Consider the following 17,594-nt stretch of genomic DNA (forward strand, 5'->3'; position numbering starts at 1 on the left):
AGTTTCTTACTCTTTCCGCGACGTTCCATTACGTTTCCCTTTGAAGTGGTATTTTCTAAACATTTTTACACGTCTCGCCTGTTTCATTTAACGATCATTTTTGTGCTATTCGTAATATTACAATCGTTGGCAGTCAAAGTCACGCACACGTGGAACCTGCCGCGAAAGCGTAAAAATTCGAAGAATTAGGGCGTGATATCATTGGGTTCATCTCGAACGGGGATTCATCCAGAATCAAGAGGAATTCAAAATTAGAGAGAATTAATAATCGCACTGTGCTATACCGTTTGGTAATAAGCGAAAGAACCACGTTTATGGTGCCACGAAACATCGCCACGCCGGTACACAAGAGAGTGCGAGGATGCGCGTAAATTAGGGAGGATAAGTGGCTGAGACGGAGGATGAAGAAGTTCGGGCACGCAGCTCGTTCAGGAAGCGCTCCTCGAGTAATTGAGGATTTCGCGTCCCTCGCGGTTGCGGAGCCGGCTTAATGCCAGCGTGCGCGTATCTCTCCGCGTGACGTGCACGGGGCAATCGGAACAAAATCTTTCTCTTTTCCTCTTTTTTTTTTTTCTTTGCCTCGTGTTAAACCTTAAAAGCGTTACGTGACGTTTTCACGTGCCGCACGAACGCGATTCCCATAATTAGAAGAGCAAGGACGAAACCGCAGGAACGATACGTTTAATGGCCCTGGTAACCGATGCGGTGGAGACACGCGTGTAATTTCGACCAAGAAATTAACGTGTCAGCTGTTTTTGCTCGGGCCGATTTTCGTCAGATTCGTTCCATTTCTCAAGAAACTGCAGGATCCACCAATAAGTACGACGCGCCAAAATCTCTGCGATAAAAAGAAGCTCGCGAAAGCAGCAAACCTCCTTAAAATTCTTAAACCACTCCCATTTCCTTCTCGCCTTTCTCACCCCTTCAGCGATCCTCAATATTCAACCAGGAACGAACGAATCAAACGAGAAGAAAAATGCCCAAGACAACTCCATCCATTGACGATACGAGATACGTAAGATCTGTGCAAGAGCAAGCAAACAAGTTGGCAAACATCGAAACTCCCGAAGATTCTCAAACGACTGCACCGCCTCGCCATCGGCTTCGCTCTCCCAGCGAACCCGATCCAGCCCAACCTCGGGCCGAGTTAAACAAACCTAAAAATCGTGGCGGAACCCTATCCTCCATCCATCACTTATCGTTAGATCCTGCGCAACACCCAATCATCGAGGCCGTCGGCCATCCAACACCCAATCGATCGGTGAATCGCTGGACGATTCTCTCACGGCTCTCGCCAGTGTCATCGCGGCAATGAAAATATCCATCAAGGCTTTGCTTTTCATACGGAGCTAAACATTGTACGTTGTACCTGGCTAGTGGCGCGTCGTTGAGTACCGGTTATGACGAACGACCGGCGTTCCATGGGTACCAGAAGGATCTCGTTCCATCTCCAACATCCTCTCTTTCTTCTTCTTATTCTACTGCTTCTTCCTCTTCGCTCCGTCTGCCATAGAGAAGACTCTGTTTCTCGAAGGAAGTAACAGTATCCGAGTGGATGGATTCCGTGCGAGGTGTGCAGGGACCGTGTGGATTGTGTGCAGAATGAACGCAAACTGTGAGGGTAATTTGCAACACTGGCAATTTACATAATTAGCAGTTCTGAACTCGCGGCCCTCGACGACCCCCACCCTTTCCTCCACGACGCCGCTCCTCCGTCTCTTTCTTCCACTGCCTCCTCCTCGTCTTTCCTCGTCTTCTATCTTCCTTTCTCTAACGCTATTCTTCTTCGTCTGGTTTTCAGTTCTAGATCGTTGCAGCTCGTTGAGAAGATGTTGTTACGAGAGAGAGAGAGAGAGAGGGAGGGAGGGAGAGAAAGAAGATTCGATACCATAGTATTGTTGTGTGAAGTGTTCTGATTCGAGGTGAAGGTAGTTTCGATACTTTCCAAGCTGCCACGGACCATAGTTTCGCAGTGATGTGGTGATAATTGGTGCTCGAAGAATGTTTGGCGATACGCTCGTTTTATCAGCTGCGAAAGTTCGGATATCGGTAAAGTGTATTTTTATCGAGTAACGAGCGTGATAATTTTGCTGCTGAATCAGATTTTTGATACAACTGATGAGAAGATAAGAATCGAAATGAAATGACATTTCAATATTCTTCTCGTACCATCGAAAAGTGGCTGCAAATAGCAAATACTTTTGAAAAGAGAGACACGAACGAACCCTACGGAGTTACATAACAGAATTACATCTACTCGAATAAAAATCGCTTTTCGATTTACCGAACCGCAAGCTAGAATGCTGTATCAGATAAATTCGTGTATTGGGTTAAATACTATTTAAGCTGGAATCGATTATTTTCCACTTAAACCGTCTCGATGAATCATCGAAGATCTGTTTTACACATGAAACTAAAACCAACACACCCAGGAATTAATCGATCGCTTCGATATTCCGGGCCATCGTACCATTAAGCTAATATTATCAGTGCGATTTTACGAGTCTCGAATTACGAGTATTAATAAATATCCTTGCACGATATTAACAAGTGTGATAACGAAAGGATAACGAAATGTTACAAAGTGTTTCGATTATCGTTTACTACGAAAGATCATAAAATCGTGAAAGCGACACCTGTAACTTGTACTTTATCCAAAATTACTATAACTGTTTATTAAATTATCGAGTAAAAGGCCAATTAAAAATCATCGATTTAAATGCACACTGCGCAAACATCAACTGTGAAACAAACCTACCGCCATGGTGTCTAATATCTCCATACTTGAAACAAAGTAAAAATCTGAGAATGTCGACGAGGGACAAGATTGCTGATGATAAAAAGAATCGATAAAAACTGAGTGACGCGCTAATTGCCAGATCACCGCGTAATCATCGATTAAGGACGAACCGCCTCGCACGAATATTAATGAGCCGTCGAGAGTGGCGACGTTTCACCCTGAAAACGGACTTACGAGCTGTCGACAAGCGGTAGACACCGATGAACTATGAGATCTATTAATTGGCGAGTGACGTCCTCTGCCCCGCTGGACTTAATTATCGGCTCTTCGGCAACGTTCCAATTAACGCGGTTCATTATAGTTATAGTCCGTGTTACCCCCACCATTTCATCCACGGTAATTCCCAATCAGAATAACGATTAATATTCGGTGCTAATTCAGTGTTTAGCGACTCTGATTATTCGATTATCGCGCTAACGGTGAAACGCGTTTCGTAAAATGGAATAATAAGAACCGAAGATTAAAATTTCGTCGTTCTTGTGTTAGTCCCTTGTGCTTTATCTGCTTTGGTCGCTGTATCCGTATACTATGTTTCTTTTTCTTTCCTTTCTTTTATTCCGAGCCGAGGATTATTTAGAATTTAAGCCGACTAAAAGTATCGCCTTTAAGAAAGCTTCGAACGTTTCGAGGAAGGCTTCCGCACAAAAGAAACTTCTCCCAACGATAGGAAAACACGACCAGCCATGGAAACTACCTAAACGCCAAATACAATAACAGAATGAAATGAAATTTTTGCCACAACCCATAAATAGTTACTACTTTCTGATACGCGTTTCAAAATCTAAGAGAAAAAGCAGCGATAAAATTGGCAAAAGTATCCTTGACCCTGCGAAAAGCTGCGCAGCAAAAGGAATATTCAAAAATGTAAAAAAGAATGATCTCCTAACGAGTATAAGTTTAAAAATCTGCACGATAAAAATCCATAAAAGCGCCAAAAATATCGTCGTACCGTGCAAAATCGTACGAAAAGGAACGCTGAAAAATCTCAAAGATATTCTTCCATCCGAATAACGTGTGTGAACTGACCAAAAGAAGAAGAAGGGATACGTGGCCGCCATTATATTGTCAACCGATAAGTGCAGGTTATAGAAGCTACTGGTGTAGTTCACGAAACTTGCGGCCCCATGAAGAGGCGGCAATTCCCGCAAAAATAATGACTCTTTGTAATGGTTCGCCTCTGCATATCCGTTGTTTCGGGCAGACACGGCGTGGTTAATTACGGGGCAGCCGACCGCTCGCGTAATTATTCGTCCTCGAAGCGGCGATTATAAAGCGATTATCGACAAGGATCAGGCTGTTGGCCTGCGAAGGAAGCAGGAACGACGGTTCCGTGGAAACGGTCTGTCTCGAACATCGGTTGCATTTTCTTTTCAGTCTCTTCGAGTTTGTCCGGCGAACATTATCGTATTCTGATGGAGCATGGCGCAGATTCGCTTCGGAGAAAGCGAATTATCCAGGAGCAGGAATCTTGGTTTCGGATCTTGGCTTTTTAAATTTGTCTTTTGATGAGATCGTCGAAGAGATTGGATGGAAAGATTGGTGAAAAGTTGATGAAGCAGATTGGATTCTTCGATGGGATTCTTCGCAGTTAGGGTTCTTCGATGTAATGGAGTTTTTCGATGAAAGTGGATGGATAATTCGTTGAAAAGGTGAATTATTCTTCGATGAGAGGTGGTGGAAAATTCTTCGGCGAGATGGATTATTCTTCGATGGAAGATGACGGTGAATTCTTGGAAAAGGTGAATTATTGCTCGGTGAAAGGATATAGATTTGGGTTTTTGGAAGTCGATGGGAAGCTTTTGCAAGTGCATGTGCTCGGAGTTTGATCGTTGTGTTCTCGTTAATCGAAAAGTGGATTCTTAGGTCGATGATTAAATTCGGCGAACAGCGATGGAGAATTGCAATATATTTTCTTACTTCGTGGATTGTATTCTGATTTATTGCCGAAGGCTTCTAAATTTGCATAGTAGAGATTATCGAGACATCGATCGAAGAACTCTTCGACTCGGATTTTTATGTTCTTGTTAATTGAATTTCGAGGAGTTTCAAATAATCGAACATCATTGAACATTCAACGGAGAATGTAGAATTTCTTCCATTTGGCCTTCTTCTAACCGTTCCGTTTCGAGGCTGGCTGGTGAATGAAACGCACACACGTGTTGTCGTGAAGAGATGATATAATTTATTTCGCTATATCGTTAGAACACGAACTGAATCATCCGTATGACCGTACAATCCTACGCTTTTTGCACGTCGAGTAAAATCACAATTCTTTTATGTACAACGTATTTACAAAAACGGACCGGTTAAGCGTGCAAGCCGATCGTTCGTCAAGAAATCGCGATCCATCTCGCGATCTAGACAAGATTTTCCAGTGATTCACTCGTCCATCTGTTCGAATCTCGTCCAGATCGATTCTAGTCGCTTCAAATATCGGTTATGTATCGATAGAGATGCGATACGTGCGATCTGAAAGGGACTAAAAGACATTTTTCATTTTTCATTGTAAAGGGAGAAAAAATAAAAAAAGGAATGGAAAAGAGACGAAGATTTCTCGTGAACGATCGTTTTTCGGCTGACGCGCTCAGCTGTCCCGTAAAATATAATCGATATAATAATTTAAATCGTCAGTACATCTCGGACATCGATTTGACAAAGGGAAATACTGGTCGCTCGTGGGACAACGACGTTAAATACAATTCGCAAGTTACAATTCGAGTTTACACTGGGATTGATTCTTCATTCATCTAAAAAGGATACGAAGTTTGGCACTCTCATTTTCCCCTACGTTTTTATCCTTCGTTTCTTCTTTTGCGGCTTACGCATATTCAGATACGTTATGATGCACGAATCGATATTAATAACGTGAAAATTGTTCCTCGTATTGTCTTTGTGGATAAAAAATGGAAAAGGGAACAAGGCTACTGTATAAATGTTACGAGTATCTATAACATCCTCACTTTTAAGACAAGATACTTATTTTCAACGAATTTCATTGTAAAAACGCGTGCTGAACGTATCATAATTATCTTCCAAGTGCATAGGATATGGACAGAGACCGATATAGTTCTACAAATGCTGGATAGAAGTCGATGAGTACATCGTAACACGTTTTATGTCAGTAGGCCGCGCGTGTTCGCAAATTGTTAACCCATTAAGCATCGAAACAGTATAAAATTCGCGAAAACGCAACATTGTCAAGTAACAAAAAAGAAAAAAAAAAAAGATTTCTATGATTTCAAGAAGAAACTTTGATATACTTTTATCAACACCCCGACTCGTTCGAATTTCATAAAATTAGAAAAATAAAAATAAAAGGAAAAATATAAAATATAAAATCATAAAAATAGGAAAAAAAATAGTATGGGAAAAAGTATTAAGCAAACCCTTGAAATCCCCTTTCGATTCAATCGTATAAATTAATTAAAAATATATCGCGAATAAGATGTTGCGTCAACGCGACAACGATCCTCGATGGATTAACAAGCACTCGTTCTCTTACTCTCCGTAACTCTATTTGCATCTCGACCATTGCGATCAGCTTCCTCGAAAAGCGATCAAACGCGCTTTTCATCGACGAATTATTTACAGACACGTACACACACCCACACATTCATTCACGCACGCATACGCAGATACGCGTCCTCCCGTCTCGAACAAAAGATCGATCCTTCCGTCGTCTACTACGCGGAACGCAGGATCCGCCTGTCTGATCCACCACGGATCACAGTCTACGATTCTTCTCGATATTTATTTATGTACACGAGAGCTGACTGTCTCGCCATCGGACGATCTATGGCAAGATGCGTGTGAACGCGACGATCTATTTGTATGAGGATTAAAATTCGTGAAAATCCGATCCCTTCTCCCCGATCGAATATTCCAAAGGAACATCCTTTCAGCATCGGATAGTTCCAAAAGAATATTCATTCTCTCGCGCGCCTTTCCGCGAATCGATCGAGGAACTATGGTATAAGAAAACATCGGGGGGAACGATGAAATTGATATCGCCGCTGGGAGAAAGAGGCGCAATTCCGCCGAGAGAATAGGGGAAAGTTCTAAAGATCGAGCAAGTTCTTGTAAACGTTTCTGGTTTTTCCGACGTTTCCGCCGGAAATCGATCCATTTGGCTTCGTCCAAAGTTTCGAAGAAACAATACCTCCATTACCCAGCTTCCGTGGCGCTCGAAACCCCGCGCGATTCCATCGATCCTCCGGAAAGCAGTTTGCTTCGCAAACGAGTTTCTCACCGGGATTCTTCGATCGTTTCCGACGCGAGAACACGGGAACGGATACGAGGAGCTACGTCAGTCTTGCCAATAGGGAAATCCGCAGTCTTCCGGTGTCGTTCAACGACGACTATAGGAATCGTCTTTGCCATGACAATTCCACGATCGAACGATCACGATCTTTCTAGCGAGACGTAAATTTAATTGTCTTTCCACGCGTTTTTCGTCTCGTTTGTGTTCGTTGTTGCGATCTTTGGAAATCCGTGGGACACGCAATTCCTTGACAATTCCATTGCCGTTGTTTCTGGTTTTCGGTGACTCCTAGCCTCTTCTATATGGCGCTCGCCTTTATTTTTATTTCCGTCGTATTCTGCTAGAGAACCTTCGGAATCTCGGCAATTCCATTTCTTGAACTATCCGAGCAATCAGCGAGTATTGACTCGTGAATTCTTAAAAATTGCGCTGGACGCGCAATTCCGTAAAATCTCTCGTCGAACGGCAACATATTTTTGGTTTTCACCGACAGTTCTGTCTCGCAAACACTGGAACTCGTCTCGTGCTTTCACACGACATCTACTGCATTTGCAATTCCATCCAAGTTTCTCTTTTACATCCAACTGTATCCTCCTTGCAGTTTCTTCGAACTCGACGCTCCGCACTTTACGCGATCTTTGGATGTTCGCGATAAGAATAAAATTCTTGCCTCGACAATTCCACCAATTTCTTCCTGTTACTCGTGTTTCTCTCGGTGAAGCTTTTCGACGCATCAGCCTCTTTCACTTTAACGTCCGCCATTCCACAATTCTTGCGATACTCGTAATTCCGACAATTCCAACGAAATTCCAAGGTTTCGCCTTCCTTTCGCTCTCTCGCGACTCGAAATTTAAACCTCGATTTTAACTCATCGAGTGGCACAGTTGACAGCGGTCGTTCTTCGTCGGTCAGACGCAATTCCCGGCACCTTAGTCCAGGCAGAGAACGTCTAGCTACGCCTCCGAACCGCTGGAACACTCCTCCGCTTCTGGATCGATGTGTTCCTCTTCCTCCTCTTCCTCGTGGTGATAATCACCGGTCTCCTGTTGCCATTTGCTCACGTGATGGGTGTTCTTATTGTTGGAATTGTTATTCGCGTTCCCGCCTCCACCGCCACCGCCCCCAGATTGCTGCTGTGCCTTTGCCTCCTCCTCCTGCTGCATTCGCTTGTGCTTCGTCCGTCGGTTCTGGAACCAGACCTTCACCTGTAACATACAACAGCAACTTTTCATTCATTTAATTCTGGTTTCTATCATAGGATTGTAACGCGATGTTAATGAATTAATAGATTAATTGCAAGATCTCTGTTCGTCTCTCTTTTATCTTCATTTTTAGTTAGAGATCAAACAGATCAACTGTTTAAGATGAAATTTCTATCGTTGTCGGTTTTTGGCACAGTGTGCCATAGAATCGTCGATTTCTATTATTAAAATATTCTTTCAGTACCGGATCCTCGGATGACGAAGAATTTTATAAAAATCAAAGGATCCTATCAAAGGAAGGCGTGTGCAAACTATTTCCATTGCAGACTTCTCTATCTGGCACTCGTACAAAATGCAATGACCGAAATACGCTCACAATGTATTTACCAATTTGTGAAAGTTCGGAAATAAAGTCGTAAATGTAAAAGAAACGTTGTGCATGTAATGGAATATCTCGTTGGATACTTTCCCATTAACCTAAAACGATATTCTACTACTAGAAAACAAGAATCAAAAGATCGTAATTTAAATGTCCTAGAAAATATAACTAGCCTCCTATACACTGACAGTTATTGTACCATCATACACTGTAATACTACATATGTTAACACAGCGACAATTAACCTACATACAATATCCAATTCCTATAATCTACGTACCGACCACTCCAATTTCCTTGTCTACTTTTATTCGATAATAACAATCGATCGCAATTTTCATTGACCTGCAACCTCGATCGATTCAAACACCGGACAAACGACGTCTCATACGCCTCCATATCGAAGAAATAAAATGTCTTTTCGACAAAGAAGGACTGAACGTCCTCTTCGACGGACAAGAAATAAAATTCCAATCCAAACGAAAAAGAAAGAGAGTGAAATTCCAGTCCAACCATGCCTTTCATCTTCGCGCATCGCAAATTATACAACGATACAGCATAAACGATTCGACGATCGTAGTTTCGTGATCTCCAATCATCGTTTTCAACGTTCTCGGACCAACTGGAAATTCTGCAAGGGCTATCGACCCTCGAGCTTCGGCAAATTAAGTGGCAACTAGTTATAATCCACCCCAAGTGTATCAAGGAGCCACCCCTTAAACAGGGTGTATCCGGTTACAATGGGCCGTGTCGTTGACGCGGAACCCCTCTCGTCGAGGGTTGACGAGAAAAAAGGGAGGGACGAAGCGAGTGGTGCGACGATCGCAGAAAACGCGCATTGTCCTCGAATTGACTGTTAGATACACATTGTCCTGTTCCTGCTTCCTGTTTGCCGCAGAAGGGTTGAAAGGGGGCTCCATTTTCGAATTATCTACGCGTGAAATCAGCATTGTCGCATTGGCTGCTGCATGGATAGAAAAGGCAGGAGAGAAGGATGTTTGTCTAACTAACGTCACGATCCAACGTGTTTCTGACATGACCCGGATTAGTCGCTGTTCACGACCCAACCGAGAGTATCGAAATGATCTGGCGAAGGGGTGGATACGCTTTGGCAAATGGAAAGCGTGATATCGATGGAACAGCGTTGCGTGGATGGTGTTTAGATGGAATTTAGGAGAACGAGGGTGAATGGACGTTGGGAATAATGGTTGTCTTTGGAAATTATTTGGGGTGAATTTAGAGTATGAGGAATTTTTCAGGCTGACCTAAATTTTTCGCCGATTGCGTCGCGATTTATAATTTGTTCGAGGTTGAGACATTTCGTTCGGCTGATTTTGGTGCAAAGGACTCGATGCAAAAGTGATTTTTTTTTTGATAGAGATCGATTGTTTCGGTGTAAAATAATTGTACGTTCAAATTTACTGAATTTTCTTTTGAAATTAGCAGAAAAGGACCTGTGATCTTGTTGTTCGTTTTATGGTTATATACTTAAAATTTATATGATATTTTAGAAATTTACCAATTCGACATAAACGTTTTATTTAGGTAATTATAGGAAATCGAGATTGCTATAATACAAATATAGAATTTCCTTTCAACCAACCTTCCAAAAATTCTACAAATAGTTTCACCCCCTCCAAGCATGTGACTCCAATTCTTCGGTCTATTACGTTACCATCAACTAATTCAATTGTCCCTAATAAATCGAGTTTATTAAGCCAATCGAAAGACCGGAACACCCTGAGGGTGGATAGAACGCAACAAAGTCATCTACCGCGTAATGATATTGTTTCAAACAAATTAAAACAAAAATGCCATGGCATTTCAAAAAATTACTTGATCAATTTGATCAAGAAAACCGGTTCGTCTTATTCTAAAATTTTCACAGCGATTACTCGATTAACTGGGCCGTTCTCCTAAGAATACATCGTGAAATTCTTCCGCCAATTCCATTAAAATGCCACAAAATTATCCGCAAAAGACCCCATTCGCATAAATGCCCACTTACCCAAACCTTTAAACACCGCTAAAATCATTATACCTCCAAAAGTAAATGAAACCAAAGAAACGAAGCAAGCGCTAAAATCATTCATCGCCGCCTCAATTTTCCAAAACCAAACTACAGCCTATCACAGCTCGACAATTCCACCCCCAAGAATCCACCTCTGGCTGGAAATCCAAGGCGTAACAAACACCTCGGGCGCCATACTACGAATAGTAAAATCTTTGGAAATAAAATCACGAGGAAGAGAATCGTGCCGGTATAAATCGACCAAGCTATTGGGAGCTTTTATGCGATTTTTACAACGCGCCTCTGTAAAATACTGGCGTCGATGGAGCGACTCAACGGGGGTGGTTGGGGGAATATAACATAGACCATACATATATATATACATACAGAGACAGAGACAGAGAGAGAGAGGGGGGGGGGGGAGAGTCAGGTTAAACCGAGTGTAAATCCAGGCGGCATAAGGGGTTGGAGCAGAAGGGGGTTGGTTTCGAAAGCGTTCGAGCTTGATCCTGGGGAATAGGCCACGTATCTAGGGGTGAGAAGGGGGTGGCCGGGGTTTCCGCGTGCGTGAAGATCCGCCAATCGGCTTTCAGGACCGCCCGCGGTCGCCATGGCAACCCTCGGGGACGTAGGGTGATTACGAAATGGGGGTAACTCGATTAAACGTACGACACAGTCCTGCAGGGAGCGTTCAAACGTTAGGGGGATGAGACTACGTTAACCAACGGGGTTGCGATTCTCTATTTGCCCTCTTAATCATCCGTTAAGTGCCACAATCCTCGAAAAGTTCCCCTGGGTACACAGACAACCCTAGCTACCCTTCCCTCTTCCTCTATCTGTGTCTATCTAGTCACATCGTCTGAAATTTCCCTTCCCATCCGTCCCATCTTTCTCGTCGTACGTACTTTCGTTCGGCCATTAATTCCTCGGCTAATTGTTCGTGTTACGCGGGTCGAAGGGCGAGCAGAAGGATGGAGGATAATACGGGGGAAGGAAATAGGTGGCTTAGAGGGGAGGACTGGAGGAGAAGTGGGGTGATTTGGATTGTGTTTCAGGACGTGAAAGTGTGAATGGAGTATCCCGGTGTAACGCGATAGATAGAACTCTGCCGATCGTCGATTCAACTAGATTCAAGAAGTAGGATCGTAGGTAAAATTGAAATTATATCGTAAAGATTTGCTGCATTCTCCGGATATTACGATGAGTACTTTGAATATCCTGTACATCGTTGCATATTATCTACGTGTATTATGTATTCAAAAATTGAACTGTACCAAAAATTTTCGATTACACCCCATCTCACCACGTCAAGTCGAAATTAATATTGTCGATATCTACACTGATTTCCTACGATTCCACCAATTCTGCAGAAATTCAAAGCTAATTTTCTTTCTACAACACGTACGTAGGTAGTAATTTCAAACCTTTTTAACATTTGTTATACACGTTAGTCATTGCTCTAACTAAATACTCGGAACAAGCTCACCTTACCATCCTTAAAACGGACCAGACCATTCTCAACCAAACCAAACTATTCTCAATGTCCATAAAAGACGCCTACTTATACACGAACCGACATACACGATGGGAACCTTGAAAGTACAAACTGCAAACATCCTTCAAATCCCTGCAACATCCGCCATTGAGATTGAGAAGCCTTCTCAAAGCCTCCAATTCCCACCAAACCCATCCAAGATGCACCGCTCAAGTTCCAACATTGCTGAAAGCCTCGCAAAAATAGCGTTGCAGAGGGAACGAATCGACGTTCGATGTAAGCGGATAACCGATCAGTAACGTGGCCTTCCAACCGTATCTGCGTATTTCTATCGATCGAATTACCACGTGGATTACGGCTAATATCAATCGGGCAGAATCGCGAAGCATCGCGCAAACCAGCGCGTCGTCGTAGCGTGATCTTCGACGCTGGATAACGAGGCTGTGCACACGTGTATAACCATGCGCAAAAGTGTAATTGAAGTTGCTCCTGGTACACGTTCTAAGTGACAGGTGGACACCTTATACGCGAATCGAGGCAGAGGTTCGATGCGACGGCGTCGGTCTTCGCTTTGGAAGAACGCTCTCGGCACAGGTGTGCGTGGACAAGTCACCGTGGCAGAAGTCGAGGCGGTTTAGGAGCGTCTTCTACTCGCCGGGAAAGGAGTCGCGGCCAGCACCGACTGTATGACCATATTTGCGTTTCGGAAATTTCGCTGATTGATGGCGACAACCTGATGGGCGTAATTGGCGTCCTGCGGATCCTTGGGGGCGAGAGCACGCCGATTGGGCGGTCACTTCGATTTAGAGCGAACGAGAGGTGGTTGCATCGTGTTGCTTCTTTTTTCACACGTCACGAAACCTCGTGATGATGAATTTTGGGGGGACAGTGGTCTTTTTTTTCCTTTCTTTTTTGTTTTTATTTTTCTGCTTTCTCGAAGATTTAAAGTCTGGTTTCTAGAGATTCAGGTTGGATCGTATCGAAGATTTGGAAAGAGAACCAGTATTTCAGTTGTACGTATCGAAGGAAGATCGAGATTCTTTCTGCTAAAAGAATGACACGTTTTAAGTTGATTCTCGATATGTCTACATTCGATTTTTCATACAATCCGCTCACCTTTTGAAATTGAAACCACGAAAGGCAAACGATCTGTGTTACGAAACGCGACAATCACGATTTCCCTCAAACCCATCTGATAATTGGTATTCTAATTATAATACGACCACGTTCGGTTGTTCTCGTTACGAAATCGTCAGATGGTCGTATAAAAAAGGAAGAAACCAGAAGTCTAATCTATCGAAGACCTTTACGTCCACTGTTAAATATAATTATCGGCTCTTTTTATTGTCCATCGTGGAAATTGGATGTTCCCTAATGGAAATTAATACCGTGATTGTCATTCGCCATTTTCTCCTCGCCAAGGCATAGAAACGCCAGCCCCTCCATCGTTTTATTATAATTAAAGTTTGACACCACTTTGTCGAGATTTGTAGAACGAAGCTCCGATAAAATCACTGAGATCTCTTCGACACTTTGGTGAAAGCTTCCGGCATTTTGTTATTCTTTGATAAAAAAATCTTGCATATTGCCGAGGATCTTTAGGAAACTTTGTCAAATTTTGATATCACTCGGTAGAGACTGGCTTGAAGATTTTTAAATTTGAAAATTTCCAAGCTAAATTTGAAAATTATCAAGCGTAAAATGCACTTAAATCTGATCGTATAATTTCTTCCTATAGACACTTTGAACAATTTCATATATCGAAATCAACTCACTAATCAATCAGAAACATGTTTTCCCAAACCTTTAAAACGAACCAACACATTATAACAATATTCATATTTTATTACAATGTAGCAATAATTATACACTATCCTTAATTATTTATTTATATCAATTCCAATTTCCTTGAAAACCTTCAGTCTGTGAAATGCATAAAATAAGAGGCATAAAAGGACGCAATAATTACGTAAATTAATAATTTCACAGAATGAATTCATATATAACAAAAGCAATGAACAAACATATATATTTGTTGCCAATATCGTGCAAAATTTGTAGCACGAAAATTATTAAAACTCACAGTGTATCAATTTTAAACTTTCTTTCATCCGCCACTGTACGTAGAGACTTTGAAACTCCCAAACATGCCCATACGAACTTTGTAAAATCAATCGTTCTATGAAAACTCTCCAACGATCCATCCACCACACCAACGTCATCCAACGTCCTACCAATCAAATTCCACCCCAAATATTCGAAAGCTTGCAAAATTGGAAAAAAGAAGCATCTTGCTCGCTTCAAACCCTCAAAAGATCGTCCCAAAGCAACGATCAAACGAGAGGAATTAAACAGACACGATCTCCCTCGTAGACCATCCGTGTTGGAGATACGAAAGAAAAACAGGCGTATCGTTTTTCCCCCGAATGAAATCCGCGGGTCTGCGACGACTGGCCAATGGCGGGTGTCCATAGCGCCCCATAATCCCCCAGGGCCTGACCAGTCACGCTCGAAACATTATTTTTAATCCCGTGAACGCGTCGCGACGAATCCACGCCCCGCCGATCGTGCCACGGCTAAATAAACCCGACGATATTATTTTTCAATTGTCCACGGGCACACGCACACACGCACGCACACAGAGGAGCGCGCACGCGTGTTTTGTTAGGACGAAATTGAGCGTGATCTGCGCGCCAAGGGGTGGCAATTTCGCCGGATGCGCCTTCATCTGCGTGCAACATTTTTTATTGTCGACAAACGAGATGGCTCCGCTCGGGGAGCTTTGCGTGCGAAATCGATGGAAAATAGATATAGATGTTATACATCGGTACAAGTTTCGAGCATTTCGTATACATCGTACGATGATTTTTCTCTTTCTTTTCGTTCACTGGCTTTTATTTCTGTTTTGTTCTTTTTATTCTGTTTTTTTTTTTTTTGGAAAAGGATCGCAAAGGATTGTAAAGGATTGAAAAGCGTGGAATCGACGATGGTGCTTTTAAGAAGAGGAAATGACGATACTTGGGACTTGAGAATGGTTGAGATCATACGTGGTAGGCAGAATTCTATAATGGAGCAATCGCGTTAGATGTATTATACGTAGACGTAAATCGGAGAAGATCGAGGGTTGAAGATTGGATTAATTCGTAGTCGGCTTAAATCAACGAAATTCTAGTAGCAGTTTAAAAGTTACGATTCTTTGACCAAAATCAAAAATCTAACGGAAGAATAGTTATTGTACGTTGATTAAAAGATCTGTAAAAATGTGTACTACACTCGTACCATCGCCAATCTTAATCTTTACAAAACTAACCTTATTCTGTAACATACGTCGTTAAAATTTCCCATTCTCCGTTAATATTAATATTATTCACTGGAGAATATAAGAGACACTATCGCCGATAAAATCTAAATATATTCACGATGGTCATACGCAACGATACCTTAAAACAAAACCTTAGATCCCTTACAACCCGAATCGTCCAATTACCTGCAACGAAAGCAACCGAAGTTAGAAAATTAAAACACGCAACGTAGCTTTAAAAACTTCGCGTTAGAATAATTGTCGTGTCTTGGAACGGTAATCAAAGTCAAATACCACGACTAAGAAGAGACACACATGGTCCAGACGAAATCCAACCGATCGATCGGAAAATATTGGCGAGGCAAGGCCGCCAATTTCATCGAACACACACCGTTTCTGCCTGCTGACGTGTATTTACCAACGGTTGAGGATTTTTTCCGGCGGATTTCCAGCAGAATTAAAAAAGGGAATGATATTTTGCTAACGGGATACCAAACGTCACGTTTCCAAAGAGTGGCGCGACACCTGCGTGGATTAACGACACCAGGTTGCGACGCGTGCAGGGTGGAGACGCCGAATCAATACGACAAAGAGGGGAAAGATTGATCAAATACAGATCCTTCAAGTTTGGTCAATGGTAGATATCAAACAGCAATCATTGTTTCATCCCTTTGCGATTGATTTTTTGTTTATCCTGAAACGTCGCTAAAAAGATCTCGGATGGAACGCGTGTACAGATATCGTAGGTTGTAAGTCAGGTTTGTTGCGACTTCTAATCTATTAGGTCGTCCGAAAAGTTTTTTTCGCTTTAATAAGGAAATAACGGATGCACAACCTTTTTCCGTTTTATATTATTTTATCGAATTACGTACGGTACGTTTTGTTCTATCGAAATAAAGATCACAACGTTCGACAGATTAGGCTTCACGTTTGCATAAAGATGCATCGTTGTAAAAGAGAGACACTCATCGGACAACCTACTTTGAAGCTGAGATACGTGCAGAATACGAGGTATTTTATAATTATAAATTATAATTATAGAAGAAATTGTGAATGATTTACCGTGACGATAGAAGCTGATACAGTTTCTAACATTTTACGAGCAAAATGAATTTCAATTCGTTCTGATATTTCATGTCTAAATAAAAAGCAAGCACAGTGCTGCGTTCTTCGTAAAGATGACGATCATCTTCGAATTATACTTTTCTTCGAACACCTTTCGCGGATAGAAATCGATAAAATAACGCGGAAAAAGTAATCGACCGCAGACTTCGAGCTTCGAATAAAGAATGAGACAAGATATAATTTTCACGTAGAAACGAACGTATCACCACGCATTCTGCGTAAATGTGACGATGATCTCCAAAGAAAATGAACCTTGCGCCTTTCCTCTAACAACCTTTACGCGAAGAACCGATGAAACGACGTGTAAGTACAGTCAATCGGAAAACTCGATCCTCGAACGAAGAAAATAACGGACACTTTATTGAAAATAAAAGAACGATATGAAACATTTTCAACAAGGCTATCGACAACAAATTTCCAAACAAAGTGTTACTCAGGGAGCCTTGCAAAGATTCCAAAAGAAAGACTTCCATTCTCGTCTTGCAGAACAAGAAGCATAGTCTCGTCCCTAAAGTGTAACGATTTCTTCGAGCGATCTCGAATCGGCTCGAAGGAGAGCTTCCTCGCGAGTAGAGGCCGACAGTATGCACACGAAGTCGACGACACACGACAGTGACATGCCAGAATCGTGACGAGAAAACCAACGTCCTTTCCCCTCTGTTCCTTCCACGCAACCAAAAGGGATGAGGAGCGAGTTTGAAAGAGAGGAATCGTTTTGCTTCGCCACTGCACCGCGCCTATCGTTTACGCCGATCGTTCGAATCGGGAATATCGTTCGCGTTTCGCTTCCTTTCCATCGGCCTTTGAGCTTCGCCGATCGTTTGGAGCCAACTTTCGCCAATTTTCTTCCCGAAGGAATTTTTTTTCAAATCACACATATACTTACACGTCGGAACGTTCTGGACGATGTATAAATGGACTCTGGCGAATTTTCTTCTCTGAAAATTTTTTCTTTTTTTCGAAATTGTACATAGATGTATATATATTGGAAGGTTTAAGATATACGAATGAACTTTGTAA

The 17,594-nt window shown here is 42.2% G+C and overlaps 1 protein-coding gene across 1 annotated transcript in view; it reads right to left on the reverse strand.

Annotated features, from left to right (window-relative positions):
- Positions 1–4,957: 4,957 nt before the first annotated feature.
- The window catches only part of LOC117230444 (homeotic protein empty spiracles-like), a 55,441-nt gene continuing 42,804 nt past the window's right edge, over positions 4,958–17,594 (reverse strand). The window contains exon 3 of the mRNA XM_033487916.1: positions 4,958–8,266. Coding sequence (XP_033343807.1) covers positions 8,015–8,266 — 252 coding nt within the window. The 3' untranslated portion in view covers positions 4,958–8,014. The remainder of the gene's footprint in view (positions 8,267–17,594) is intronic.

This window comes from Bombus vosnesenskii, unplaced genomic scaffold (genome assembly GCF_011952255.1).
Source record: "Bombus vosnesenskii isolate JDL3184/JDL3185 unplaced genomic scaffold, Bvos_JDL3184-5_v1.1 scf7180000013267, whole genome shotgun sequence".
NCBI classification, from domain to species: domain Eukaryota; kingdom Metazoa; phylum Arthropoda; class Insecta; order Hymenoptera; family Apidae; genus Bombus; species Bombus vosnesenskii.